Source organism: Artibeus jamaicensis, unplaced genomic scaffold (genome assembly GCF_021234435.1).
Source record: "Artibeus jamaicensis isolate MK-2021 breed Jamaican fruit bat unplaced genomic scaffold, CSHL_Jam_final contig_2790, whole genome shotgun sequence".
Classification (NCBI taxonomy): domain Eukaryota; kingdom Metazoa; phylum Chordata; class Mammalia; order Chiroptera; family Phyllostomidae; genus Artibeus; species Artibeus jamaicensis.
In genome coordinates this window covers 3442246-3468588 of record NW_026521616.1, presented here as the reverse complement: position 1 = coordinate 3468588, position 26343 = coordinate 3442246, and the positions used below count along the sequence as shown (strand labels likewise).

The window sequence follows — 26343 nt, the reverse complement described above, 5'->3', positions numbered from 1 at the left end:
ACCAAAATGTTTTCCTTTTTAAAAAAAGATTTTGTTTATTTACTTTCAGAGAGATGGGAAAGGAGGGAGAAAGAGAGAGAGAAACATGAGGTGCAAAGGAAACAGTGATCAGTTGCCTCCTTCATGCCCCCAACTAGGGACCTGGCCTACAACCCAGGCATGTGCCCTGACTGGGAATTGAACCGGCATCCCCTCGGTTCACAGGCCAGAGCTCAATCCACTGAGCCATACCAGCCAGGGCCCAAAATGATTTCTTGCTTATTGTCTAGACTTAGGCTAGACAGTAAGACTAGACTTAGGCTTCAGGAGTGGGGATCTCGTCTGCTTGCCCACTGCTCCATCCCCAGAGCAGGGTGCACTGCTGGGCACACAGGAGATGCTTGAGTAAGGACGCAATGAAAGCAGCCAGACCAGCTTCAGGGAGAACCTAGGAGGCAATGGCAGTGACCCTCAGAGAGAGGACTAGATCGAAACCCTGACTGGAGCCAGAATGAAGAGGAAGAGGAAGCTAAGACTTCAGAGGTAAAGTCAAGGTGGTGAGCTTACTAATTTAATTTTCCAATTACTCCTTATTTCTCCTAAGATTAAAACCAGTCTTTCTGGTCCCTACTTCCTCTCTGACCCCTTCCCACTCCTTCTCCCTCGGTCCCTCCTCTCCAGCCCCTCCATCTCCTGCTCCACCTCACAGACTCGGCACCTGTAGTCCTCTGCCCCCACATTCCTCCCAGGTTGCCGCGGTGCCCCCTCACCTCCTTCGGGTCTCACCTCCCTGCTTTTGCTCTCGGAGCTCCAGTCACCCCTGACAGTCAGGGTGTCTCACGTGTTTATTTATTACCTAGCTCCCCACACTGCTAGTTTTCAAGAAGCAGGATTCCATCCCTTGATTTTAGTCACAGCACTTCAGGCTGCAGGTGGCTGCACTCACCGACTAGGGCCCACCCACGTGGACACCCATGCTGCCCCAGCCCAGCCAAGTTGCCCCCGACCACTCCCTCCAAAGCCTGTGGCGCTGACAGCCTCCAGCTGGAGCCAGACCCCCGGCTGGCGGGCGCCAGCTCCTGGCAGAGGGGCCAGCGTGTAATTAGAAACTCTTCAAGCTCCCTAATTGCCAGTTCTTCTCCCAAAACGGGATGCCGGTACTATTCTGAGCAGCCCTTGTTGCCGGCTCCCTGAGGCCTGTAGAGAGGAGCAGGCTGGGAGCAGAGCCAGGCTGGGTGGAGGTGGCCCTGGGGAGGCCTGGAGAGGTCGGAGGGGACTGCGTGGCGGAGAAGCGCTGGCGAGTGGCCAGAGACCAAACGTGGCGCAGCCAGGGCTGCTGTTCCTCAGGGTCCAGCCAGATCCTCGATCCAGTCTGTGCCGTGGCCTCCTCTCCACCTTCCTCCAGCCCCTGCTCCCACCCATGCCCAGAACAGTGACATCAAAGGGCCCATTCATTCTTTATTCAGGTAGCATACAAATCACTACAAAAACTTTACAAAAGAGCCTTAAGGAGCTAATGCCACCACCGCCCTCAGCCCCTGAGACCCCAAGCAGAGGAGGAAGAGGAGAGAGGAAGGAAAGGGAGTCCTGGCAGTGTCGGCGTCTCTAAGCAAGGAGACCGAGGTGACAGGGCATGGGACCTGGGGCCTTGCGGGGGCTAGTGGGCCTTGTGCAGGTGATGACAGAGGCCCTCGTGGGGTGCTCCGCCTCCACCCACAGAGCAAGACAGGGCTGATCCAGGCGTCTAACCCCAGGACAGGGCTCTTCCCCCGAGGCACCCCCAGGGCCTGCCTTTTCTCTCCCCAGCCAGGGCATCCAGTCCCTCCGATCCACCCCCTCTGGTAAATGAACAGGGAAGTACCCCAGCCAACTTAAGACTTAAGGAATAACCCACCTACCTTCCAGACAGAAGTGGGTCCACAGCTGCCCCTCCTCCCTACCCCAGCCCGCCCCAAACTCCCCAGAGGAGACAGAGAGATTGATTGGCCCCTCTCCTCCTCAGGCTGCCTGCCCAGCCCCCGCCCCTAACCCCATGAAGCTGTTGGGAAAGAGTCACATGAACTGAGGCTGGTCCAGGCAGGGACTTGGGATGCTGCAGCCCACAGCCCCTCACTTGGGGCTGCTAGGCTGGGGGTACTCCTCCTCCAAGGGGGGCACCAGTTTCAAGTCAGGGCCGAAGGGCTTGTCTCCACGGGGGAAGGCTTTCTGCTTCTGGAAGGGGTCCCTGTTGTCAGGGGAATCCTGCTGCTCCTTGTGCTCTGGCTGTGCACCAGGGCTGGGGTTCCTCACGCTGCCCACAAAGAGGGGCAGGCTCGTGGTGTCCTCGAGGATGAAGAAGAGGAAGGGGCGGTTCACGCTGAAGGAGGAGAGGGACATGCGGGACATGGCAGAGCTGGTCGCCGCAGCCGCCTCCACACCCGCCTCGCTGAGCTCCAGCGTGGATTGATGCTGCACACTGGACACCACCAGTCTCTGCTCCGAGATTCCGCTCAGGTCTGGGGCCAGAAACAGCTCCTGCAGGCCTGCCCGGGGCGACAGATGGCTGGTCAGAGCTGCCTGCTGCCCCACAGGCTGCCCAGCCCTGCCCAGGAGGGTGTCGGGCATCCTGACCAGGGAACCTACCAGTTCCCTGACCAGTTCCTGATCTGGAACTCACAGATCCCTGGCTAACTCCTGCTTAACCTTCAAGTATCAACTTAAAGGTTACTTCCTCCAGGAAGCCTTCCTTGATTCCCTGCTCCAAAGTCCTGACAGGTACCTTTTCAATGTTCTTCTGGGTGAAATGGAGAGAAGCCCTATGTCTTATCACTTATGCTGAATCATAAATACTTACTCCTCACCTGCCCACTCCATTAAACTGAGCCCTTTGTACACAGAGGGCTACCTAGCACAATGCCACTTGCATGCTTTCAGGAGAGCCAGCGAGGCTCACACTCCACCCCTGGCTGATTCTCTGCAGCGCTGTCTCAGGCAGAGCAGGTCCCCATTCCCTAGGCCACCCAGCACACCCCAAGACAGAGGCCTAGGGCCTCCCATCAAACCCTCTCACCTTCTTAAACCTCAGAAAAGGCAAGGACACAGGCTTAGCTTTGTCCCTGACCCCCTGACAGCTGGGGGCTTCCTCCTCACCCAGCCTGACCTAGGTGGTGGCCCCACGCCCAGCCTCCTTACCCAGCTGGCTGAGGGTGGCCACCAGGTCCAGCTGATATTTCAGGCGCAGCTTAGGCAGCTGGACCTTGGTGGGCCTTTCCCGCTGCAAGGGCTGATGCAAGATGTCCCAGCTCAGGTTGGCCAGCACCTGGGACACGTTCCACTCAAAGTAGGTGGGCACGATGACCACAAAGCTCATGTTGTTCTTAAAGGGGAAATGAGCCATCTACAGACAAAGGAGGGAGGCAACATGAGGACCAGGCCGCTCCCAGACCAGGGTGGTCTGGGCCAGCATGAGCTTCTGAGACCAATGGGCCGGGCGCCAGTGCATCCTTCTCGGGTATGATCGCACCTCCCAGAGCCACCAGTTCCTCACCTGTAACGTGGAGTGACACTACTTGCCCACCTTGCAGGTTGACATGTGACCAAAAGAGACAGCACCTCTAAAGCTTCTAGCAGAATGTCTGCGCTTAGGCTCCGTCAATAAATGGCGTTTCTCTATCTCTTCATCTGCTACTACCTGCTAGTCCTGTGGCTGGGGGTGAAAAATCGGCTGTGGTCCCCTTTCCATGTATTCAATGGACTTGGGTTGTTAGTTTTCAACTGCGCCCTAGGTTCTACAGAGCAGCTGCTGCCACGGTGGTCCTCTCTCTACCCCTCTCACCTTCAGCACTGACTTTGCCCAGCCCTGTATATTTGCCGTGACTTGGGCTAAGATTTCATATGAACAGGGTTTCTGCAGCTCTGGAAGTAGGAAAGCCACCAGGCTTCATGGTCTCTTGCAGCTTTGACGCCTGCAGTTCTCAGCAGGCCCCGCCGGCAGAACCCCTACGAGTGGGAGGAACACCAGCATCAGGCCCCCGGGCTGTCTGCACAGTGCCTGAGAGCAGGGAGGACGGGGAATGGAGACAGACAGAGGGCAAAGGAAGAGTGGGCAGGATGTAACCTGGAGGGAAGGAGCTACAGTAGGAAAACTGGTGGGGTGGTAAAGCAGACGTCCGCCTTTCGGGGTGTACTGGAGAGAAGCCGGGGACGCTGTTGCCCGGTTCGGCCTCGCCGACTACTGCCCTCAGGTGGGCTGCAGAAGCAGATGCGGCCTTGCTAAAGCTAGACGACACTGCCATCTCAGCCACAGGCACCAGTTCTTCCAACCCAGCCATCAGTGACCAAGCCGAAGGGACCACATTTAGGCCGGAAGCAAGGGAGTCCACACCTGAGGTGGCTCGGAATAGCACTCTGTCCAACCAGAATGTTCCATCAGGATGCCGACAAATCCATCCCAGTCAGACCCTCGCTTCTAAGGAGTACTGCGGGGGACTCTAGGTGTGGGGGTGCTGAGGCCCCAAGGGGCTGCATGGCTGCTGAGGTGCCTGCCCCACAACCCATGGGTCTTTGTAATATAACCCCCACAACCAGGGATCACCTGGGGCTCCACTCAGTGCCCCTCCTCAAAAAACGGCCACTCGATCTACAATAACTGCCCCAGTCACTAATAGATCGCCTTTCGAAAATTTTTTCTGGGCAGGGTCTGGGGAAGGGGCAGCAGGCACCATGTGCAGCCGCGAAGGTGGGAAGAAGAAGCCCCTGAAACGGCCCGAGAAGCAGTCGGAGAGGACGGACGAGGAAGGTGGGGCATTCAAGCAGAAGCGAAAAGAGGAGCAGAAGAAACTTGAGGAGCTAAAATGAAGGCTGCGGGGAAGGGCCCCCTGGCCACAGGTGGAATTAAGAAATCTGGCAAAAAGTGAGCTGCTCTCGTGACGGGGGCACTGGTGATCCTTCATCCCCCTCCTGTGTTAACACCTGGATTCCCTGTCATAACATTTCTTGCCACCTACAGCTAGGATGAAGTGTTGTCTGGGAGCCTGTTGTACATTTAAGAATAAACTTTTGTAAAAAATAAATAAATATTTTTTCCCTTCGTAATACTTAGCACTGAAATCATCCTGCCGATTTTTGTGTGCTCGTGTACCGTGCGCCTTCCCACTAGAGAGCAGGGAGCAGGGCTCCCCTCGTGGGCCACTGAATGCCCCACGCCTAGAAGAGAATCTGGCCCACAGCAAGTGCCCGATATCACCTTGTTGAATAAATGAACCTTGAAGAGCCTGGAGCCTCAGTGCCCCTGGGAGGGGGCACAGTGAGACCTTTCACGGCCACATGTCCCCAGGACATGTGGACAAGGACATACGGGGAAGGTGGAGACACCCCTCCCCACCCCTGTGCCTACTCCCTTCCCCACCTCCCGGCCTGGGCCATCAGGGGTGACCTGTATCTCAGGCTGCTCCAGCGAGACCCAGTGCAGAGGGTATGTGAGGGCCTGCATCATGTCCACTGGCACCGCGAACTGCTCGTCCAGGTGGAAGGTTTCTCTCCGGGTGAGGCTCGGGTCAAACTTGCTCTTCCAGAAACCTGCGTCCAGCAGAGGGCAGGGGCCACGTAGACTGGGACCAGGGTGGGTCCTGTACCACCAGCTTCTTCCCCATCCCACCCAGAACCCATTCCAAGGACAAAAGGTGAGGGCTGAGACCCCAGAGGGTGCTGTGCCAGTTGAAACACAGTTGATCTGAGGTCTCTTTTCTGTTGCACTTTTAAAACCTGGGCCTGCATTTTGCCCATGCCCTGCCGCGCTCCCAGGAACTTCCCCTCGGGCCTTCCCAGACTCGGTTTCCTTCTAGGGTGCTCCCTCCACAACAGCCCCAGCCGGTTCCTGGGCTGCCTCCCTACCACACCGTTGCCTGCCTCCCACCCTCCCCCAAGCAACAACCCAGAGAGGTCCTTGCCTCCTTGTTCAGCCCTGAGTAGGAAGAGGGACCCTCAGAAAAAAGGCCACACAGCCAGCTCAGCCTACAAGGTGGGGGTCGGAGCTGCCAGCGCGGGGGGCCAGAGAAGAGGGGGAGCGCACCCTGGAAATGGATGGCATTGAGGAGGAGAAGCACTGTGTCGTCGGACAGCTCCGAGAGGAAATCCTCGATCTTCCCCTCCGTGGTCTCCTTCACCCATTTGTTGATGTTCGCCAAGTCATCCCCCTTCCTGCCCATCAGGTTTATGGGCTTTGCGCCAAAGAGACGTTCTGATTGTTTCAGGAAGTCCTCTTTGATGGGAAATCCTACACAGAAGGGGCCACAAGCTGCTCCCTGGGCTCAGGTACCACAGTGGTCCAGCTGGCAACCTGAGGCCAATCCCATCTCCCCTACCCTGTCCACCCCAGGGCACTACCTAGGGACTCCCCTACCACCAGCACCTACCTTTCCGCAGGTACATCCTGGCAGCCATTCGGAATGCCCCAGGGCCCAGGTCCTGGCAGAGACGGCTCAGCAGGTTGGGGAGGCAAGGCCCTGAGTCTGCATGCAGCACCTGCTGCAACCGCTGCAGCGTCTGGTTCTGCGCACCTGAGGGGACCCCACTGGCTATGGCCCAGGCCAGTTTCTCTCCCACCACCACTGTCCACCCAGTCCCTCCTGAGTGCCCACGGTGAGCACGGCCCTGGGACCACACACCCTCCTCATACCCACTGAGCTGGTCTGCGTGCCAAGCCCCCCAGGTTCTACTTCTACCTCTGCTGCTGCTGACAGTCTGGGGGACCACACCTGGCGGAAACTGTCATCTCTCTCTGGACCTCGGTTTCTCACAGTGAGACCCTCTATGTCTCTGATGGAGACAGTGTAGCTACCAAACTCTTGCATGAAAGTCACCAGAAGCAGATCCCTGGGTCCAGCCCCTGGGAATCTGATTCACAGAAACTTGAGGTGGGCCCAGGAATCTGCATGTCCACCAAATGTCCAAGTGACCCCAACAGAGGAGTGACTCTGATGTAGTGAGTCCCTGCTGGCCTCCCAGCTCTGCTGGTCTGCACAGGCGCTGCCACAGTACCTAGTGCCAGGTGAGACAGTGCCAGGGCCACACTCAGGGGTGACAGGATGAGGTTGGGGCTGGTGGACCTCTGGGCCACCATGGAGAAAAGGTCTGTGGTGAAGGCCATCATGGCCTTGGCCAGCCTGTGGGTCTGCTCCGGGGTTGGGGCCGCCTTGCAGTCACCCAGGGCCTTCTTCAGGGCAGGCTGGCCCCGAAGCTCCTGCAGGGATATATCAGGGGCCAGTGGGGGCCAGGGGTCAACTCCGGGTTCTGTGTCAGAGATCTCCTTTATAGCTCCTGCACTTGGGGACAGCAGGGCCTTGTCCCAGTCCTGATACATTCTGGGGAATGGATCCCTTCCTCTTGTCCCTCTCACCCTCACCCTTCAGTTCTCAGGCCCCAGGTCATGCCCCCCAGTTCCCTCACCCCTGCAGATGGGTCCCCTCCCCTCGGGTCCCACCCACTCTTTCCCAGCCCCACCTGGTTGTACCTGGTTGCCCAATTTGAGGAAGCTAAGTGGGGACAGCTTCTCCTGATTTGGCCCAATCACTATCTGAAGAAAAGAGGAAGCAGATGGAGAGGGACCCTTCCCCCAGGTCCCCCACCCTGTACAAGCCACCGGCAACACCCCTCAGGGCCTTCCTTCCTGTCAAGCCTCCTCGCTTCCCAGTACCTGCTGGTCTAAGGGCTCCATGGCGCTCGCTGGAGAGAACTGTTGAAAAAGGATGAGGAGAGGAGGGAGAACCCCCTTAGAGCCAGACCCTGGCACCACCCACCCCTTCTCTTCTTCCCTCTCAGATCTCTCCCCTGCCCTCCCCACCAGACCCGGACCACCACGCAGGCTCACCACCGAGCAGGGGCCTTGCAGGCAGGACAAGACGAGCACCAGGAGCCCCCGCAGCAGCGCCATGTTCCTGTCCGGGACAGGAGGCCTCGGTTCCAAACTCGCCCCCCCTCCCCTCACACTGTCACCAGTGATCTGACTGGCTACCTGAGGCCAAGCCCCCACACCCACCGTGGATCCGCCCATGTGACCACCAGCTGGCAAAGCCCGGAGGGGACATCAGCTACCACCCGCCCCAGAACACACTGGCAGTGGCTCTCAGCTGTGAGGGGTGGAATCCCCGCCCCTGCCCTGAATTGTGTCCTCGCTCACGTTTGCTGGTTTTTCACATTTCATGCACTGAGAATGTTTCGGTTCATGGGGGGAAAATATCAAAACAAAGACCCTCCTCATTCTTCAAGGCCTGCCATTGTCAGACTTGGGTTTGAATCTAGACTCTGACCCCCGCCAGAGGAAACTGGACATCTCCCTTAAAGCCCCTCTGGGCTTCTTATTTTGTAAAATGGTGGCACAAGTCCCTATGTCTGCCCACGGGTATTGTGAGGGCTAGAATAAGACAGTCTTTGTGAGCCCCGAGTACAACAGCTGGCACTCGTAACGGCTATTGTCAGCCTAGCCTAAGGCCCCTCTTCTGAGAACTTGGCCCTGTACTTGGGCACCATCCCCAGGTCTCTATCCATCTGGCCCACCTTTTCTGGCTGGTCTGGTCTCGTCTCGTCCACAAGGTAGGCCTGCCAGTGAGGCCCTGAGGTCTCAGCAGGAGTGGTGGGTTGGTCCTGAGAGCCGTCTTGTTGACCCAGCAGCAGAACCCAATGAATGACTCTGGTGTGATGCGGGGCTAACCTCCCCAGAGCCACCTTTGGACTTATGGGAAACACTCTGCCCCAGGCTGCCTCCGGGAAGCCAGGCTGGCAGGAGGGGATGGACAGGTCCAGGTCTAGCCTCAGAGCAGGTCTCACATACCCTGCCCCCATCTCAGGGCCGGTCTTTCTGGGAGATCATTCTACTATCCCCTGGCCTCACCCCCATCACACACAAGGGCCCTGAGCCCAAGTTCTGATCCCCAACCTGGGCTTTTGAATCTGTCTCCAGTTTTTCCAGAAAATACCTCCAGTTTTTCAAGTCCCGAAGAGACCTCCCCTGGACCCCCCACCTTAGCCCCGCATCACACCAAGAGGCTGGGAAACAAGAGTCCTCCTGAATACATTCAGCCGGACGCCCTCAGCCGGGTGGGCAGCTCCTAACTCCTGTCTTGCCCGAGGAGCAGGCCAAGCCACCCCTGCCCTCGTACCTCTTAGGGCTTCTCTCTGCTGCACACGATGTCCCTCCGGCTCTGCTTGGGTGCTCCCCACACTCTGCCCAGCTCCAGCCAGCCTAGCTGAGCCCTCCCCTCCCACCAGGACCTTTGCTCTCAGCCAACCCCTGCTCAGATTGCTTTCTCCTCTGGTAAATATTGACCTGCATATCCGTTAAACATTGATATTGGGCCACAGGCCTTTCCCACCGGGGCGTCTGATCCTGAGACGGCCACCTGGAACCACGCAGGTTTAGGTTCCAGCTGAGCCTGGGAAAGGAGGTTCAGGAGACAATGGAGGAGGGTGTCCTCACCTGAAGAGCAGATCCAGGAAGGACAGGGATCCTCCAGAGACCCCGTTAGGTGGGGAGTTACCCCTGCTTCAGTTGGGCTCAGAGAGGCTCTGTAACCTGCCTGAGGGCACAGAGCCGGGCTCAGGTACATCCAGATTCCTGCTCCCAATGTCCTTCTCTCTCCCCCACAACTGCCTCCCCATTTCAGGGAAAAGGAAGCAGCGGGAGCTTATGTAGGGAAGCCAGGATAAGGTGCCCAAACCAACCCATACGTGCCCAGGATCCTGGCTGGCTGCCTTCAGCCTGGGCCAGACGGCAGGGGATGGGAAGAGATGCTGAGAGCCGCACCCTCTCTCAGCATCCTAGCTCATTAGGAGCAATGCCTCCTTACCCTCCTCAGCGGTACGTGTTCTGGAAGCTGGCGCGGCTTCACCCACCAGAAGCCCTGTCCCCTGCGCTGCCTGAGGAACAGTGGCCAGGCTGCCTCCCCACCTCCTGCCCAACTCCTCACTGCCCTACAGGCTGTGGGGTCTCAACCTTCCCCCACCTGACACCACCGTCAAGGAAAGCCTCATGCAGTTCCATGGCTCTTCCAAAGGATTTATTGGTCATATTTACATCTATTGCAAATGGCGAGGAGGCGGCAGGGGCCCAGTCCCAGTCCTTATCTCTGCCCCAGGACATGAGGACCTGGGGACGCCGGGGTCTTTCTATGCCCTGGGAGAGACCTGAGATGCAGAGATGGAACTCGTCTTGTCCCTTCTCTTGGGGTCTTGGGCTCCATCCCCCCCAACCCCCCCGCTCAGGGGTTCTGGGCTCAGAGTCTGCCTCCTCAGCTCAAGGCACAAACACTGTGGTTAGGGGTAGGCAGGAAGGCCTGGGGTCACTCCTGGCAGGCACCACTAGCCCAGTCCACCTTCCTTTCCCTGGTCCCGACCTCTTTCTTGTCCTAGTGGTCCCACACTGGGCAGGGCCTGGCTGGGCGGACACTTAAATCCCAGCCCAAGGCCCCTAACTCCAGGACCACAGCCAGCTCTCCATAGAGGCTGGAGCCCAAGCACCATGATGCCCTGGACTGGGGCAGCTTCTCTGTCCTTGGGGGAGAGGGTCAGAGATCCCAGTGGTGAAGGGGGGAGGCTTTGCTGGCGACTAGATAGGCAGGACCAGTTTCCCTTCCCCCTCCCGAGCTTCCCTGTCCCCATTTGAACCCAGGGGCCAAACTGGGGAAAGAGGGGCCAGTGATGCTTTCCCAGCTGCTCCTCCTGCTTTCTACTGGCTAGGAGTAGCGTCTCCTGGAGCCATGAATGAGATTCCTACTGACAGCCTTAGTGGCTCTGGGGGTTCAGGAGTCCGGACTCCAACTCTGTCGAAGCTTGCAAGCCATGGGGGTACGCTGGGCATGGGGCCTGAGGCTTGCCTAGAGAGGGGTGCTGGGAAAACAAGGGTGAGGGGGTACACTCCCAGAAGAGGTCTGCCAACCTGGGCCTGGCCAGCCTCCACCTCAGCCTATGCCAGGAGGCGAACAACCCCATTGTCTGAGCCGAGCAGGAGGTGGCGTTTGGTGGGCAGCAAGGCCAGGCTGGTGAGTGTGCCACGGAAGTTCTCAGAGCTGAGCTTGGTGGTGGCCTGGGAGGGCGGCTCAAGCAGGGAGCAGACCCCGATCTTGTTGGCCACGGTGCCGGTGATAACCTCGCCGCCATGCAGGTCAAAGGTGTGCACAGGGTCAGACGCCGACTTGTAGTGGTGCGTGGGCTTCTGCTCCAGCTCCTTCCAGACGGTCAAGGAGTGGTCAGAGGAGGAGCTGACCAGGACGCTGCCCTCCGCTGCCTGCTCAGGGAGAAGAGAGCCTCAGTGGGGCCTGGGCCTCCTCTGTGCCCACCAAGCCCCAGGGTCTTCCCATTTCCCCCCATGGTACCTCCCAGGAAGATGAGGTGTCCGGCGCAGTTGGCAGGCTGCCACCCTCCCACACTATGTTAATGTTAGTTAATATGCATACATTAAAATGTCATTAACCTACTCACCACTCTAGTTTCAGCTCTCACTGTGTTCAGGCATTGCGTTAGGCACGCCTCATTACTACATTTAATCTTTTTAACAGCTCTGTAAGGTCAATGCTGTCATCATTCCCATTTTACAGAGAAAAATGAAGGTGCAGAAAAGTAGCCACACCAAGGTCACAAAGCCAGTACGTTGCCGAGTCAGGATTGACACCCAGGCTGCCCCTAGAACCCTCCTGAAAAGTCTGCACTGGAAAGTCAGAATTTAGAGGCATCTCCAGGGTCCTCTAGGGGGTGCAGCTAGAGGGAGCCGGGGCAGCATGCCCCCAGCGCCAGTGTCAGCGCATGTCTCCTGGCCGGGCCTCCACTTCGGATGGGGAGGGAATCCCAGCTGCCTGGGAAGATCCTCCCACAGGTAGCCCTGTGCCTCCTCCTGTGCCTGCCTGAGCAGTTCCCTGATGTCTGTGACTGAGAATGGGGTGGGGCAGTGGTTGGGGGCAGGATCCCCCAGGCCCAGTCTGCCCCTGCTCCTGCCCCCACCAGAGCAGCCAAGCAGGGAGCATGGACTCTGCTCAGTGGTCTGGGCATGGTAAACAGCCTCCGAGCTGAGTTTTATTTAACCTGAATTGGGTCACGGACAGGACCTGACCCCTGATCCTCCAGGCAAGACAAATATGGACAAGGGTTACTCATTAGAACATCTCCAGGGAGCAGCAGGGTCAGCTTAGCCCCCTGGTGCCCACCCCAAGGGCCTGCCTCCTGCCAAGGCCCCACAATGAGGCTGGCTCCTGATCCTCCCTTATCTCTCCTTGGGCAGGTATCAGGGAGATCGGCCTGAGCCTGTCCTGGGTGAGCCCTAAACAGACGTGGGGACCCAGAACCATGAGGTGGGAAAGGGGCCCTGGTCCATCACCTTTATCTGCAGGATGTCCCCCTCATGGGCAGGCCAGCCTCGTAGAACCAGGCCCGTACGGGTGTCCAAGAGCACCATGAAGCCCGAGGAGAAGCCGGCCACAACGCTGCGGCCACTGGGACTAACGGCCAGAGAGCGGACGAGCCCAGGGTTCAGCCCGCCGCCCAGGCGGAACTCATGCTGCAGGCAGAGGGAGACAAGCTGAGGTGCCACCACCTGCTCCATCCCGCTTCTCCCTGATGTCCCGCTCACCCTTCAAGCCCCACACAGCCAGAAGGCCTGAGTAGACACCCAATCAAGGGGAGAGCTCCTCACATCACAGGCCAGAGCCCCACCCCCACCCCCAGGTTTACTGCTATTGGCGATCTGTCTCCAAAGACACTACGCCCTGGCCTTTCCCCTTCGGGATCTCTCCCTGCTGCCAGGCTCCCCAGTTAGGGCTCAGGGAACTGGACACCCCTGACCTGCAGGCCAGGCTTCCTGCAGTCCACGAAGCGCAGGGTCGAGTCAGAGCTGGCCATGGTGATGCTGGCGTGGGGAGCAGGCATGACAGCCACGGCGGTCAGGGGCACTCGACTGTCCGACGGCTCCACTACTCGAAGGGTCTTCCCTGGAAAGAAAGGGCACGGTGGACTTGGGGCCCCTGCAGCCAGTGAAAGTGCCTTGACCCCCCTATCCCCCAAACCACCCCGTACCTGCCTCCCATAACCCCAGGGATCTCAGCAAATGCTGTTTCTAAGAAGATAAAAAAGATGAACAGTGAAAGGACAGCAAACTCACAGTTATTAAGAACCACACCTAAAACAAAAGCAAACAGCTAGATCAGGAGTGAACCACAGAAATGAAGATCTCATGGAGGGTTAGCAACAGGGGAGTGGAAGAAGGAGAAGGGGGGAGAAGGTACAGAAAGTAAGTAGCATAGACAGTAGATAGAAAATAGATGGGGGGCAAGAATAGTAGGGGAAATATAGAATCTAAAGAACTTGAGACACATGGTCATAAACTAAAGGGGGGGAATGGTGGGAGGGAGTGTGCAGGGTGGAGGGAAATGAAGGGGGGAATAGAAAAACTGTAACGGCATAATCGATAAAATATATTTAAAAAAAAGAAAAAGAAAGAAAATGCTGTTTCTTGACCCTCCCACCTGCTTTCGTGGCCAGGCTCCCATCCTCAAGCAACCTTTCTTCACACAGCGCCCCCTGACTGAACGCTCGCTGTCTCCCTCAACGCTATTCCCCCCTCCTTTTTAGCTCTATTTCTCCCTACAGTGATGCCAAAAAATAATCAAGCAACCCTTTATCAAACATGCACTACACGCTAAATTTTAAGCCAAACCTCTGTGTTGAGCTCAACCACTTTGTTCTGATTCCCATTTTACAGATGGAAAAACTGATATCTCCAGCCGTGAAGTGACTCGCTCTGTCACTCAGCAAGTAAGTGGTCAGGGGCCAATTCAAACTGAGGCCTGACAGATTCTAAGTCCTAACTGTTCCTCTGTGTGGCCTCATTGGGTCACCCAAAACCAAAAACACCATTAGACCCCATCCACCCCACCCTTGGGCCCCATTCCCAGAGGACTAGTAGGGGACCCCTCACCTGTGAAGGGGTCCCAGACGTGCACAGCCCCATCACAGCTCACCACGTGCTGTGGGGCCTCAAGCTGGCCCACGAAAAAGACACTCTTGCGGTGCTGGGCATAGATGAGGCGTGGGGCCGTCTCGCTGGTGCCATCCCCCGAGTTGTAGAGTGGCCAGAGGCGCACGGTGCGGTCCTTGCTGCCACTCAGGAAGAAGTCCTCACTGCTCAGGGGTGCCACACACTTGACAGCCCCCGAGTGGCCCGGGAAGCTCTGCAGGCGGATCTGGTGGAAGTGAAAGTGGGCATCCTGCTGGCTCACACCAATCTCGTACTGCCAGTATGCCAGCCAGTTCCCGTTCAGCGCGTGGGCACTCCGCGGCAGCTCCAGCTTCAGCGCATTGTCCTCGGTTTCGCTGCCAAGGCCTCCACTGCCCACTCCAGAAATAGGGCCCAGTGGGCCGGGGCTCTCAGGCTGAGAGTCGTCAGGGATCTGGATGCGGTTCCCAACTAGGACGCTCCCAAAGGTCCCTGAGTGGCTGTCATCCTGGGGGCAGCCCCCACCCTGGGGGTCCGACTCAAGGCCAGTGTAGGGCACAGCGGTTTCCACACTGGCAGGGCTGCGGCTGTTCGGGCTGATGCTCTCCAAATACAGCCCCGCCAGCTCTCCCACCAGCTCATGGTTAGGGATGATTTTCTGGATGATGTCACCTGGATTGAAGTGGAAATGGTCCTAAGATTAGGGGAGATAATAGGTGGCTGCCACCACCCACCCAAGGGCTTGAGAACCACAGAAGACAGGGCAGGTACTGGCAGTGCAACTCTCAACAAAGTTTGACTATTCACTCCTGAGCCTCAGTTTGCTCCCCAGGAAAACGTGGGCTCATCCATTCACTATGTGCATGTGAGCATCTTCTGCGTGTGCTGGGCACCATGCAGGCATCAGAAGAGTGAACAAGACGGGTCACGCTCTCTCTCCCACAGCTGAGGTCTCAGTGGAGAGGTGACAGCTTATCTGATCACGGGGCTACTGCTTCCTCTCAGGGAGACACCTGCTGTCATGTGGCACAGTACCTGGCCTGCACTGTACATAGGAGGCAATGTAAATGGCGGGCTGATCATTCCTCTCAGACAGCTCCTAGAGATGTCAGTGCGTCAGCCTGACTCCTCACCTTCCTCAGGGAGGCACCAGGCCACTCCTGGGCCTCCCTGGCTAATGCTCAGTCTGTTACCATGTCACCTTGGGACTCGAGGATTGAGGCCAAAATCCTTTGCTCTGACCCAGAAAACAGCTTAACATTCTACTGACCCTGAGGGCAGAGAGAGTGTGGGACCCTCCCAGGGGACAGACTGAGCCACGGAGGCTGTGTGAGGGAAGGTGAGGGGGCAGTACCCAACAGGCAGGAGAAGGGCACGTAGATTGTGTACGCCATCTCTAAGGTGAACACCTTCTGCAGCTCATCCAGCAGGGTGGGGTCCACCAGCCTCTGCTGCCCATCAGAGAAGACCACCTCTGGCAGATGGCCGTCACTGTGGCCTACGGGATCCAGCTTCAGATCCTGGGGGAAGGAAGCCCAGGGAGTCAGCTGAGTCCATGGCCCCTGCCCAGCTCACCCCAGCCAGATAGGTCTACCCACTTGGTGCTGAAGCTCATGCAGCTGTGAAAAGACTTGAAAGAAGGTGGCCACGGGCTCACTCAGGTGCTGCTGGACCATCTCCTGCCCGATGCGCAGGCAGATGAGGGCGATGAGGCTGATGGTTTTCATACACAGGACGGTCCGGGCCTGGGCTCCGCTTGGGAACCTAGAAAGAACTCACAAGCTCCAGCCCCCGAGACTGTGGAACTTGCCCACAATTTATCAAAAGCTGCAAGTGAAAGGAGCTACAAGACCAATTGGTCCACGCCAGATAAGGAAACTGAGGCACAGAAAGACGGTGTGGCTTGCTCAGGGCCACACAGCTGGGATCAGAACTAGGACACTAGGCCCAGTGTCACTGGACTCTCCCCCAAGCTTCCCAGCCCACACCCCCACGGCCCCCTCAGCTGAGCTGCTCCCCACGGGGCAGGGCAGGGGCCTACCCTGTGATGAGGGAAGTAAGGAAGCTGAGCACAGGCAGCAAGACCTCGTGGCTGATACGGGGCAGGATGTCCATGAGGGTGGTGTCCGAGAGGTACACAATGATCTTCTGGGTCAGAGTCACCGCTGCCAGCAGCCCAGCCTCCTTACGGCTGTTCAGTCGACTGGGGCTTGACGTGTTACCTGGGGCCACCTAGGGCCACAGAGTGGATGAGGCCAGACTGCCTCAGAGACCCCCCTGGGAACCCCCAGAAACCCCAAGTCAGTCCTTACGCTCCTCAGACCCCTAGCACCCAGCCTGCCAAATCAGGGACTCACCAGGTAGCTGATGTAGGGCAGGTACTGGTAGGTGAGGACGGGCTCCCCATACAGATGGGCGATGTGGAGGAGGCAGCTAAGCACGGGCCCCGACACTATATCACCCAGGACTGGTCTCTTCTGATAGATGTTGCCAGCACTCAGCGGGAGGCTCTCACCACTGCTCACCGTGAACTGCTGCCGCGTGGACCCTGCCAAAGAAAGGCCAGAAGCCTTGAGTGCTAGAGGAGGGAGGGGGCTAGACTCCAGGGTTTGTGGTAACCGCTCCCGATTACTCTAGCCTGGGGGCTGCCCTGTGCCCTACCTAAGGAAGGAAGGAGCTTCCAGATTGGGACCCAGGACCTGGCTGGGAGGTGGTGGCTGCAGCCAGAGTGGGAAGGGTCCCCCAAAGGGGGCTGAAGCTGGGCAGAGGGACTGCGAGGAGCTTCATCTCCAGCACGGACCAGGGGCCTTACCAAGGTAACACGATGTCAGCAGGCGGAGCAGGTTGCGAGCCACGTGCCGAGAGGCCACAGTTGGGCCCAGCTTGGCGGACAGCCAGCGGACCATCTTGCAGGCCGTATCTGCAGGGCAGGAGCAGGCCTTGAGCTCATCAGATAATGGTGACAGCTCACCATTCCTCCCACTCTACCCTAGGGCACCCCACCTAGACAACTCCGGCCACAACTCTGCCAAGGAGCCCAGCCTGAGCCTGATCACCCCACACCATCAACCTCTGTTCAGCAGTGCAGAGGGGCCTGTGGGACTCCGGCTTTGGGGCTGCTCCAGGTTACCCTTTCAGTGAATCTCCTCCAGCTCATGAATGAGGCCCTGGCTGCACAATGGCCACTGTCCCCTCTGGCCTCTGCTCCCCCTCTTCCCCCCATTCTCTGATCATGCTGGCCTTTCACTAATTCTTTTTTTTTTTTTTTAAGATTTCATTTATTTATTTTCAGAAAGGGGTAAGGGAGGGAGAAACAGAGGGAAAGAAATATCGATGTGAGAGAGAAACATCAGTTAGCTGCCTCTTGCATGCCCCCAACCAGGGACCTGGCCAACAATCCTTGCATGTGCCCTGACTGGGAATCGAACCAGAGGCCTTTTGGTTCACAGGCCAGTGCTCAAGCCATTGAGCAACACCAGCCAGAGCCTTTCACTGATTCTTTAATGGAACCATGACTGCCTCCATGGGAAGTCTCTGACCCATGAAAACTAGACCTAAGCCCCATTTTGTATTCCCTTGGGGCACCCAGCCATGTCTTTTTTAGCACATTAACTTGCACTGACATAAGACCGTCTACAACGTGGAATCTCCTCTGTAAGGTGTGGGCTCTGTAACATATCTACTGTTGTGTGCAGATCTGCTCCACCCACTGCTTGGCACAGAGTGGATGGTCAGCAAATGTTGAGTGAAAACCAGGTGACTGTTTGGCCTACACCTCAGGCCTGAGTACTCACCAAGAAGGATCTTCTGTTCTTGGCCCTCCGACTGCTCGTTCAGCGGCTCCTCCTCCTCCCTGTGTGCCCCGCCATCACCCGTCACAACCGTATCCATGGAGAGCACCGTGTTGGAGAGAGTGAGCTCAGATGTCCCAGTGACTTCATCTTGCTCTCCCTCCTCCTCCTCCTCCTCCTCCTCCACCAACACTACACAGCCTTCCTCCTCCTCCTCTTCCTCCTCTGAGCCTTCACTTTGCTTCAAGTCCTGGCTGCTGTCCCCTGACCTGAGGCTGCTCTTGTCCACAGGGGCACCCCCATCATCTGCAGCCCGCTCCTCACCCAGGGAGGTCTCACTGGCACTGCTCTTGTCACTCAGCTGGCCCAGGCTCACAGCCTCAGGCTCCTGGGGCTGTGGAGACTCAGCCACATAGAGCCCAGCTTGGAAGTCCTCTGTCTCAGAGAGGTCGGCCTGGTCGTGGAAGCTGACGCCAGATGTATAATCTGGGAGCTCCAGACCCGAGGAAGCAGCAGGCTCCCCATCCATCTGAATCTCCTCCCCAAAGGCACAGGAGCTGGGCCTGGCCCCTGGGAGCCCGCTTTCCTCATCCTCAGCAGCCCCCGCCAGGCCCTTGTTTTCCTCTTGGGAGGCCTCCACACCAGCCAGCACCTGCAGGACATGGGGCAGCAAGTGGACGAGAAAGGCCTGCAGGCCCAGACGCACTATCAGCTGGGCCACAAAGCAGTCAGTATACAGGTAGAAGCGGCCATGGAGCCTGCTGGGGCTCTCGTAGGCACCAATGAGAGGCTTCAGTAGGTACTTATTAGCATTTTTGGGGCCCAGTGCCTTGGCAACAGGTTCAAACAGGTACCAGGCCGTATACACAGCCGTGTGTTCCTCAGACATGAGTGACAGCACAAAGGGCAGCAGGATCTCCAGGCCCTCAGGGGTGATGTCACTCAGCACTGCACCCAGTTGCTGCCACAGAGCAAAGACCAGCTCTCGGCCCTGAGCCTCATCCTCCACGCGCCTTGCCTGGTAGAGGAGGATGAACTTGTGTAGTGCTGGGAAGTATGGAGGGAAAGGAACCACGGAGCTGAAGGGGCTGAGCAGCTGGGCCGGGCCAGCTGGAGGCAATCCCTGGGAGACAGGCCTGTACTCAAACAGTGGACTCATCGTGCCCCTCCTGGCTCCCACAGGGCGTTCAGGTCCACTCAGCTGCAAGAGCATGTCCAACACGGGCTGCAGAGACACGGGGACCTCCTTGGAATGGCGTTTACAGAGCCCCCGAACAGCTTCGAAGCGTACGCACAAAGGCACATCAGGCTGCAGTGTTCGGACCCTGGTGGCAAACACCATCTCAGCCAACAGGACACCCAGTGCCTGCATGTCCCGATGGAAGAAGTCCTGCAACTGCACAGCTGGCTGCACCTGAGGCTGCTCAGGCACCTCCAACTGGCCCCCTAGGCCTTTGGTCAGAAAGTTGCCTAGCTTCTCCAGCTCTTCCAGAGCCTGTACGGGATTGAAGCCCTCTGGAAGAAGAATCTTCCCTTCCTCACCTTCCCCAGGGTCTGCCCCAGCAACTTTGTTCCTGCGGCCTGGTCGAGACGCTGAGGCCACTGAAAAAGACAGGAGGCCTGAAGCAGCTTGACTAGAGGGGCAGGAGGAGAGGCCCAGCTGGTCAACTGCTTTCCCAGCAAGGGAGATGGAATCCAGAGCTTCCGTGGCCTGCTCCAAGTCATCTTCCCCTGCCACAGGCCTGTCTCTGAGCCAGCCAGCCTCACAGGGAGTGGCCTCCAAAACCAGCCTGCCCACCCCATTTGTAAGCTGTCCTGGGGAGTCCTCTAGGCCCGTGCTCTCCTGGATAGTCTGGAACAACAGCCTAGGGATGAGGGGAGGCTCCGGAGCAAGGGCAGGCGTCCCAGCCAGGCGCTGGGGGTGTGGCTGATCGAAGAGCTGCACCACACCATAGTTGGCCAGGTGTGTGTGGGCATCCACGAGGTGCAGACACACATTCTTCTCCTTCACAGCTTCCTTGCCCTGGAGCTTGTAGCCAAAGGTGAGATCAATCCAGTGGTGGAGGTCCTGGGACACCTCCTGGCTCTCCAGCAGCACCCGGTGGGCAGCCACAAACTCCTGGCTGGAGCTGCACCAGGCCGGCACATCCAGGTCAGGCATGTCAGGGTGAATGGAGCAGAAGATAGAGGGATCAGTGTAAAATTCAGGGATACACTCATCAGGTGTCCAGCTCTGCATACGCTCCATGCTGGCGGGGTATTCATGGGGTTCCCACTGGGCCCGCACATGTCCACAAAGCACAGGCCGGGGTGTGCGCCGAGCCTTGTACACATAGTACGTGATGTCAGACAGCACATCTGAGATGTGATGAGGAACATGAGGGGGTTCCCCGCCACCCGCACCGCCTGCTACAAACGCTTGCCGTGTCATCTCGTATGTGAAGTCTAGCTGCTTATCCCCCTTGTTGAGGCGGAACTTGGACTTGCGCAGGTCTCGAAAGCGCCCATGGGGTATGGTAAAGTCCACCACCCAGGGCAATACTGGGTGGTAGTTGGGATCCCCCTGCCGCCGACCTGCCAACCGATTCAGGTGCATGAGGTAGTGGAAGTTGCTGATGCGGCCATGGACCCAGTCTAGCACAAAGCCCCTGAGTTCCTCTTGGCAGTTAGGACACCCAGGTCCTCCTCCTCCCTCCTCTCTGCAATCAGTGCCTGCTCTATCCCTTGCTATAGGGGTCTCCTCGTTCTCATCCTCCTCCAGCTTCTCGTAAGCACTCAAGTCCAGCCGGAGCTCGCTGCAAAGTTTCTCATCCACAGCAATGTGGTGCAAAGACAGGGCCCCACAGGCCAGTCCATGGCGGTGACAGGCATCCATAGCCCTTAACACACGGAAGAGAATGAAGAGCACCTTGGCTTGGCTGTTGGTCAGCTTGGCAGGGCTGAAGGTGACCACATCATGCAGGGTGAACTGCACGTAAGGGTGCACCACATACAGCATCTCCAGAGACTCCAGTAGGGCCTCAGCTCTCAAAAGACTGGGGCAGGCCGGGCTGCCCCGAAGAGGACAGGGGCCATCTCTGGAGTATGATGGGCATTGGGTAGTTTCACCCACTGGCATGAAGAAGCAGCCATAGACCCTCTGCAGAGCTTGTCTTATTGAGTCCAGGGCAGGGATAGCTGAGGGGGCAGGGCTATGACTATAGGGCTGCCCATAAGTATGATATGCATGGCGCCACAGGTTGCGGTAATTCTGAGCAGCCACATCTTTCATGAAGCGATTGAGGGTCTCAGGGCTGCAGGACCCCTCCTCAAAGGTCAGGCCCCCGCTCAGCGGGTAGGACAGCCTCCTTTTCCGCAGTCCGTGCACCTCTACTCGTGTCCAGCCTGGAGGCAGCCTGTGCACGGATCGTTGCAGCAGAGTCTTGACTTCCGCTTCGCTCAGGCCCTCTGGCCGGGGGCAGGGCCCCGGGGGCCGGCGCTCACGGAGGCTGGCCAGCCAGCGCGCGGGCACTAGGGCCACCACGTGGTTCCCCCCGGGGGCTGGAGCCAGTTGCCGGGCATCGATGTTCAGGTCCCTTTCCACGCTCTGGAGCAGCTCCAACATGTCAGGGCTTGGTAGCGGGGACCAGCCCTCGACCCCGGAGGTAAGAGCGACTTCCCGTCCCCTGCTTCCCGGGGCCATTCCCTCCAGGCTGCCTGGGGGCAACGCGGGACTGAGGCAGGCCACGGCCCTCCTCACGACAGCTTCCGGGGTGCCAGATCGGCCGGGTAGGAATGCACGAGAGACAGGGCCTTACGCGGAGGCGGCGAGGGCGGACCAGGGACAAAGGAACTGAGGTCCGGGACGCTCTTACCCCTCTGCAGGGTCCTGCACTCCGAGCACGGAAGGGTGGGCGCTGAAGGGTGCCAACGCCGGGCTTCACAGTGACTGGTCAGCTGACGCGACTCACGTGATCGCCCCGGCACGGAAACAACCGCACGTGGCTCGAAGGGGCGGGCTGGACCCCGCCTACCGCCAGCACCACCTCCTGCACCACCTCCTGCACCTCCGGCCCAGTGCTCTCCCGGGTGCTGGTGGCGGCTTTGCTTCCTCAGAGAGTGGAAGGAGTCCCAGTTAGCTCCATCAGTGCAGAGGAGGGGGATGCTAAACCGCCCATGATTTGCCCTATGCCACTTGTTTCCTCCTACACTCTCCAGAACGCAGATCCAAGGATGGCTTTTCACAGAGCTTCTAGCCTTTAGGTTGGCTGACCGCCCCGCCCGGTTTTACAGACACACCCGAGGCCCGGATGGGACTTCTGACATCAAGTCTCTTCATTGCCTCCACGCTAGCTTCCAAAAGAAGGAGCTTTTTAATTTTTCCAAAACATGTCACCAGTAACATTCAATTTGGCCTCACAACACTTTAGGGAGGACAGTTTTTATCATTTATATTTTACAGGAAATAACCAAAAGCTGTCAAAGAGGTTTGTCCAAGTAGCAGAATGGAGACTTAGAAGCTGGTGCACAGACTTTCTGCCCCGGAGTCCCCCCAGCTGGCAGTCCTCTTACAGGTTTTTTTGTGTGTGTGTTTCCCCCTCCCCCACCAATTCTGGGCCATCTGAGAGAGAGAAGTGGCCCAGGCCCAGAGGCCTGGAATTCTTGGGAGGAAATGTTCCCTAAGACTTCCTGTTGAAGATCAGCTTCTGCGGAGCCACAGAGCCTGCTTGCTGTGTCGAGCCTTGCAGATGCCACAGTGGCTGGAGGGAGGGCACAGCACAGGACAGTGAGTGAACACCGAGTGCTGGCACCAACACTGGGTGACTGCTTTGAGGGGTCTCTGTTCTGACTCTTTTGCAGAACAGATAGGCCATTGTCTGCAGCGAAACCACTGGCTGTTTCTAAGTTTATTTATTGATTTGAGAAAGAGAGGAGAAATATCAGTTTTTGTTGTCTCACTCATTTATGCACTCACTGGTTAACTCTTTGATGTGCCCTGACTGGGGATGGAACCTGCCACCTTGGTGTACAGAGATGATGCTCCAAGCAAATTGGCTACCCAGCCAGGGCCATCACTAACTGTTTTTTGAGTCTCACTCCTAGAAGGAGAGTGTGGTAGTTTGGTGTAGAGGTGTAGGGATTCCATAAAGACACTTAAGAGAAACTAAAGTTCAAACTAGAGAGAAGACAGGAATTCCTGGGCTATGATCTGATTCCATCTGTAGCCTGGTCATAGGACCTTGGTCATAAGTAATAACTTGCAACCACCATTTACAAAGCACTGAGTAGGATCCAGGCACCATGCTAAGTACTTTGCATAACTTGTTTTGTTTAACCCTTACCACAACCCTTTTAAGAAGAAATTTTTGTATCCATTTTAGGATGAAGAAAATGGATATACCTTAAGTAACTTGCCCAAGGTCACATAGCTAAGAAGTGATACAGATAGGATTCAAACCCAGGCCTATTTCTTTCTAAAAGCAATGTTCTCTGTACTTCTTGGCCCTCGCTCTATCGTTTTTCCAGCTGGTAAATTAGGTGTTCCTTGACAATCACGCATCCCCAACTTTGATCTGAGTGCCTGAGATGGGAGGATGAGTTTTAATGATCAGGAGGTAGTGCCTGCTTCTTAGTACCAATAAAACTGGATCCACCTGGTTTTTGCTCTGGCCTCAGTTTCCCTGGACTGAGCAGGCACCACTTTTTCTTTCTGCAAGTCTGTGTGTGCCCTGACCTCTAGTGGTTTGGGCTTGCAGTGCATCAATGACCTTGGGTGTGACTAACTTCAGGATTCTTTTTTTTTAAATCATTCCATAAGATGCCTCCTTTTACTTATTTTTTATGAGATAGTGCCCTTATTACTTATTTAATTATTTATTTTTATTTACTGATCTTTAGAGAGAAAGAGGGAGGGAGAGAAACAGTGATTTGTTGTTCCAATTATTTATGCAGTCATTGGTTGATTTTTGCAAGTGCCCTGACCAGGGATAAAACCTGAATCCTTGGTGTATGGGAATGATGCTCTAACCAACTGAGTTACCTGGCCAGAATTTTCATTTTAATTTTCACTTAAGTTATGTCTTTTTTTTTTTTAATCTTTAGAAGGGAAGGGAAGGAGAGAAGGAGAGAAATATCAATGTATGGTTGCTTCTGGTGCATCCCCTGATGGGAACTGGCCTGCAACCCAGGCATGTGCTCTGATGGGGAATCGAACCGCAATCTTTTAGTTCACAGGCCCGTGAAGTTATGTCTTTTCAATTCCAAAATATAAAAGGAAATATTCAAAAGGGAATATTTGGAGGTAGCTTAGAATCTAAAATACATTAAACTGTTCCTGTCATATTCTTAATCTGAAAAATGGTGAGAGCGAAGAAGAGGATTAATGATCTGGTTAGGATCAATGGATTACACAGGGCTGGATCAACCTTGGCTGCCAATGAACATGGCTTCCAAGAAAGGGAATCCAATCAGTATTCTTTCCTTCCCTTGAATAGGAAAATCCTTGCAATGGTGGGCACTGGTGCACTGCAATTTCTGACACAATGACACCTTCCCCAGTCTGAGCCCTAAAAGTGTGTTGTTCAAACTTTATGAGGTACTTCTGACTCAATAGTCTGGAATGAGACCCAGAAACCTGAATTTTTAATAAGCACCCGCAGGTAATTCTGATGCAGGCAATCTGCAGGCCACATCTTGAGACATATAATGCTCTGTAATAGACCTATTCCCAATTTCCCTTGAATCCCAACCCAAGCACCTTCAGGCTTTGAGGAATCTAGGACCAAATTAGCCTCTCTCCTTCACCGACGTCCATATTGAGTTTCCTGGATGTCATGGCTTGGACAGTCAGGAAGACAGGCTGCAGCTGGCCCAGCAGTCCACCCGTGGTGAGTGAGGTTAGCCTTTGCTGACTTGGCAGGGAGAAAACTGAAGGAAGCTAACATTCAGTGCACTGACTGTGGGCTGGTGGGCCTGGTGCTGTGCTAGGTATTTTCAAATATAATCCCTGCTTCATTCCTACAATAAATCATGAATTTGTTATTCGTTCAGTTTTGTAGATGAGGAAATTAAGGCTCAGAGATGTTTGCAAGTATATTCATCAGACTAAGAGCTGGTAAGAGTTAGAATTTGAATTCAACTGTGTCTAACTCAGTGGTTCTTAACTGAGGGGAATTCCGTCTCCCGGGGACTATTCAGTAATGTCTACAGACACTTGTTTTGTTTTTTAAACTCCTGATGGTTATCAGCAATCTCAGACATTCTTTGACGTGTAGACCCTCACTCCAAAGGAGACCCATCTCCTTTCTTTCCTTTTTTTTTAAAAGATTTTATTTATTTATTTTTAGACAGAGGGGAAGGGAGGGAGAAAGAGAAGGAAACATCAATGTGTGATTGACTCTCACGTGCCCCCTACTGGAGACCTGGCCTGCAACCCAGGCTTGTGCCCTGACTGGGAATCGAACTGCGATTTTTTGGTTCACAGGCCGGCGCTCAACCCGCTGAGCCACACCAGCCAGGGCTAGAGACATTTCTGATTGTCATGGCATCTAGTGGGCCAGGGATGGTAGCCCCCACAGTACAGCCCCACAAGAAATTATCCAATCCAAAATGTCAATAGTGCTGAGGAGGTGGAGAAACTCTGGACTCAACGCCTGTGCTTTCACCCTATAGGGTGCGAGGGTGAGGGGATGAAAACTTAGCAGAACGAAACTCCTACCTTGTGGTAGGAGAGAAGAGCCTACCGTAAGGGCCTTGAGTGGGAAGAGGATGGGGCTTTTATGCTAAGGGTAATGGGAATGGGTCAGCTGGTGAGATTTCTCTCCCTTCCAAGCCTGGCCAAGGCCCTGATCAGTTTCTCCCAACCCTGCCAAGTGAGTCCTGAGACTTCACACTAAGCTTGTCCTGCAGTGACCCTGATTCCCAGCCCAGGGCTGGGGTAAAATATTTATTTAGGTTTTCCTGAAGGACTTCCCAGCCAAAGCTCCTGGTTCCCGGGGCCAGTGTGTTCCACCTGCAGCCCTGGGAAGCTCCACATTAGTTAGCTACCTTGCTGTGGAGGGTAAGAGTGCAAAACTGAAGCAACCAAGGGCCAGGGGGTATAAGAACAGTTAGAAAAGGAGTGAATAGGCAAGGCCAGGAGAGTCCCCTTAGGAGGTCCCTGTTTGGGGAGGAATATGGCAACTTCAGCAGAGAGTAGTGGGCAGGTAGCCTGGAGAGCAGGGTTCTGACACCAGGAAGCTTCTTTTCCACAGCTGTTCCTCTCCTCCAGGCTTAGTCCACAGCTTCACTGGACTTTCCCCAGTACCCATTCCTGGGGCCCCCACACACCCATCCAGTCTCCATTCTGGGCCTCCCCGCAGCAGTGGCCTCCCTTATTAGACCAGGGAGAGGAGGGTGGGTCTCAGCTGACTGTGCTGACAGGAAATACCTCTCATTCCAAGCTCAGAACCTCTGAAAAACTAACCAGTAGTGTTTTTTTTTTTTTTTGGGGGGGGGGGGGGAGCCGATGGTGACAGTGCTGGAGTAAGAAAGAGGGAAGAGAAACGTACATACAAGCAGGTCCCCCCCATATTTGGGGTCCCATCTCCTTCCTTCCCTCCCTACAGATGGTGGGGGAGGAGGGAATAAGCCGATGGAGTA

The 26343-nt window shown here is 56.2% G+C and overlaps 2 protein-coding genes and 1 pseudogene across 3 annotated transcripts; 1 reads left to right on the top strand and 2 right to left on the bottom strand.

Moving 5' to 3' along the window:
- Positions 1-1422: 1422 nt before the first annotated feature.
- On the bottom strand, positions 1423-9222 carry SERPINF2 (serpin family F member 2). 2 transcript variants are annotated; one of them, XM_037133695.2, is made up of 10 exons: positions 9114-9222; positions 7826-7892; positions 7652-7690; positions 7469-7531; positions 6997-7198; positions 6372-6515; positions 6029-6232; positions 5393-5535; positions 3151-3355; positions 1423-2501 (listed from the first exon to the last, which is right to left on the bottom strand). In XM_037133695.2, exons 2-10 carry the CDS (start codon positions 7886-7888, stop codon positions 2089-2091), a joined length of 1476 nt encoding a protein of 491 aa, XP_036989590.2. In that variant the 5' UTR covers positions 7889-7892; positions 9114-9222; the 3' UTR covers positions 1423-2088. The 2 variants fall into 2 exon arrangements, with proteins under 2 accessions (XP_036989590.2, XP_036989589.2); XM_037133694.2 differs by lacking the exon at positions 9114-9222 and adding an exon at positions 8512-9058.
- Positions 4681-4874, top strand: LOC119040661 (translation machinery-associated protein 7-like; annotated as a pseudogene).
- A 771-nt stretch (positions 9223-9993) lies between the features above and the next one.
- On the bottom strand, positions 9994-21687 carry WDR81 (WD repeat domain 81). The gene is made up of 10 exons (XM_037133693.2): positions 17728-21687; positions 16746-16853; positions 16291-16481; positions 15975-16165; positions 15532-15697; positions 15288-15453; positions 13916-14605; positions 12784-12929; positions 12320-12499; positions 9994-11236 (listed from the first exon to the last, which is right to left on the bottom strand). Exons 1-10 carry the CDS (start codon positions 21404-21406, stop codon positions 10916-10918), a joined length of 5838 nt encoding a protein of 1945 aa, XP_036989588.2. The 5' UTR covers positions 21407-21687; the 3' UTR covers positions 9994-10915.
- Between the last annotated feature and the right edge of the window lie 4656 nt (positions 21688-26343).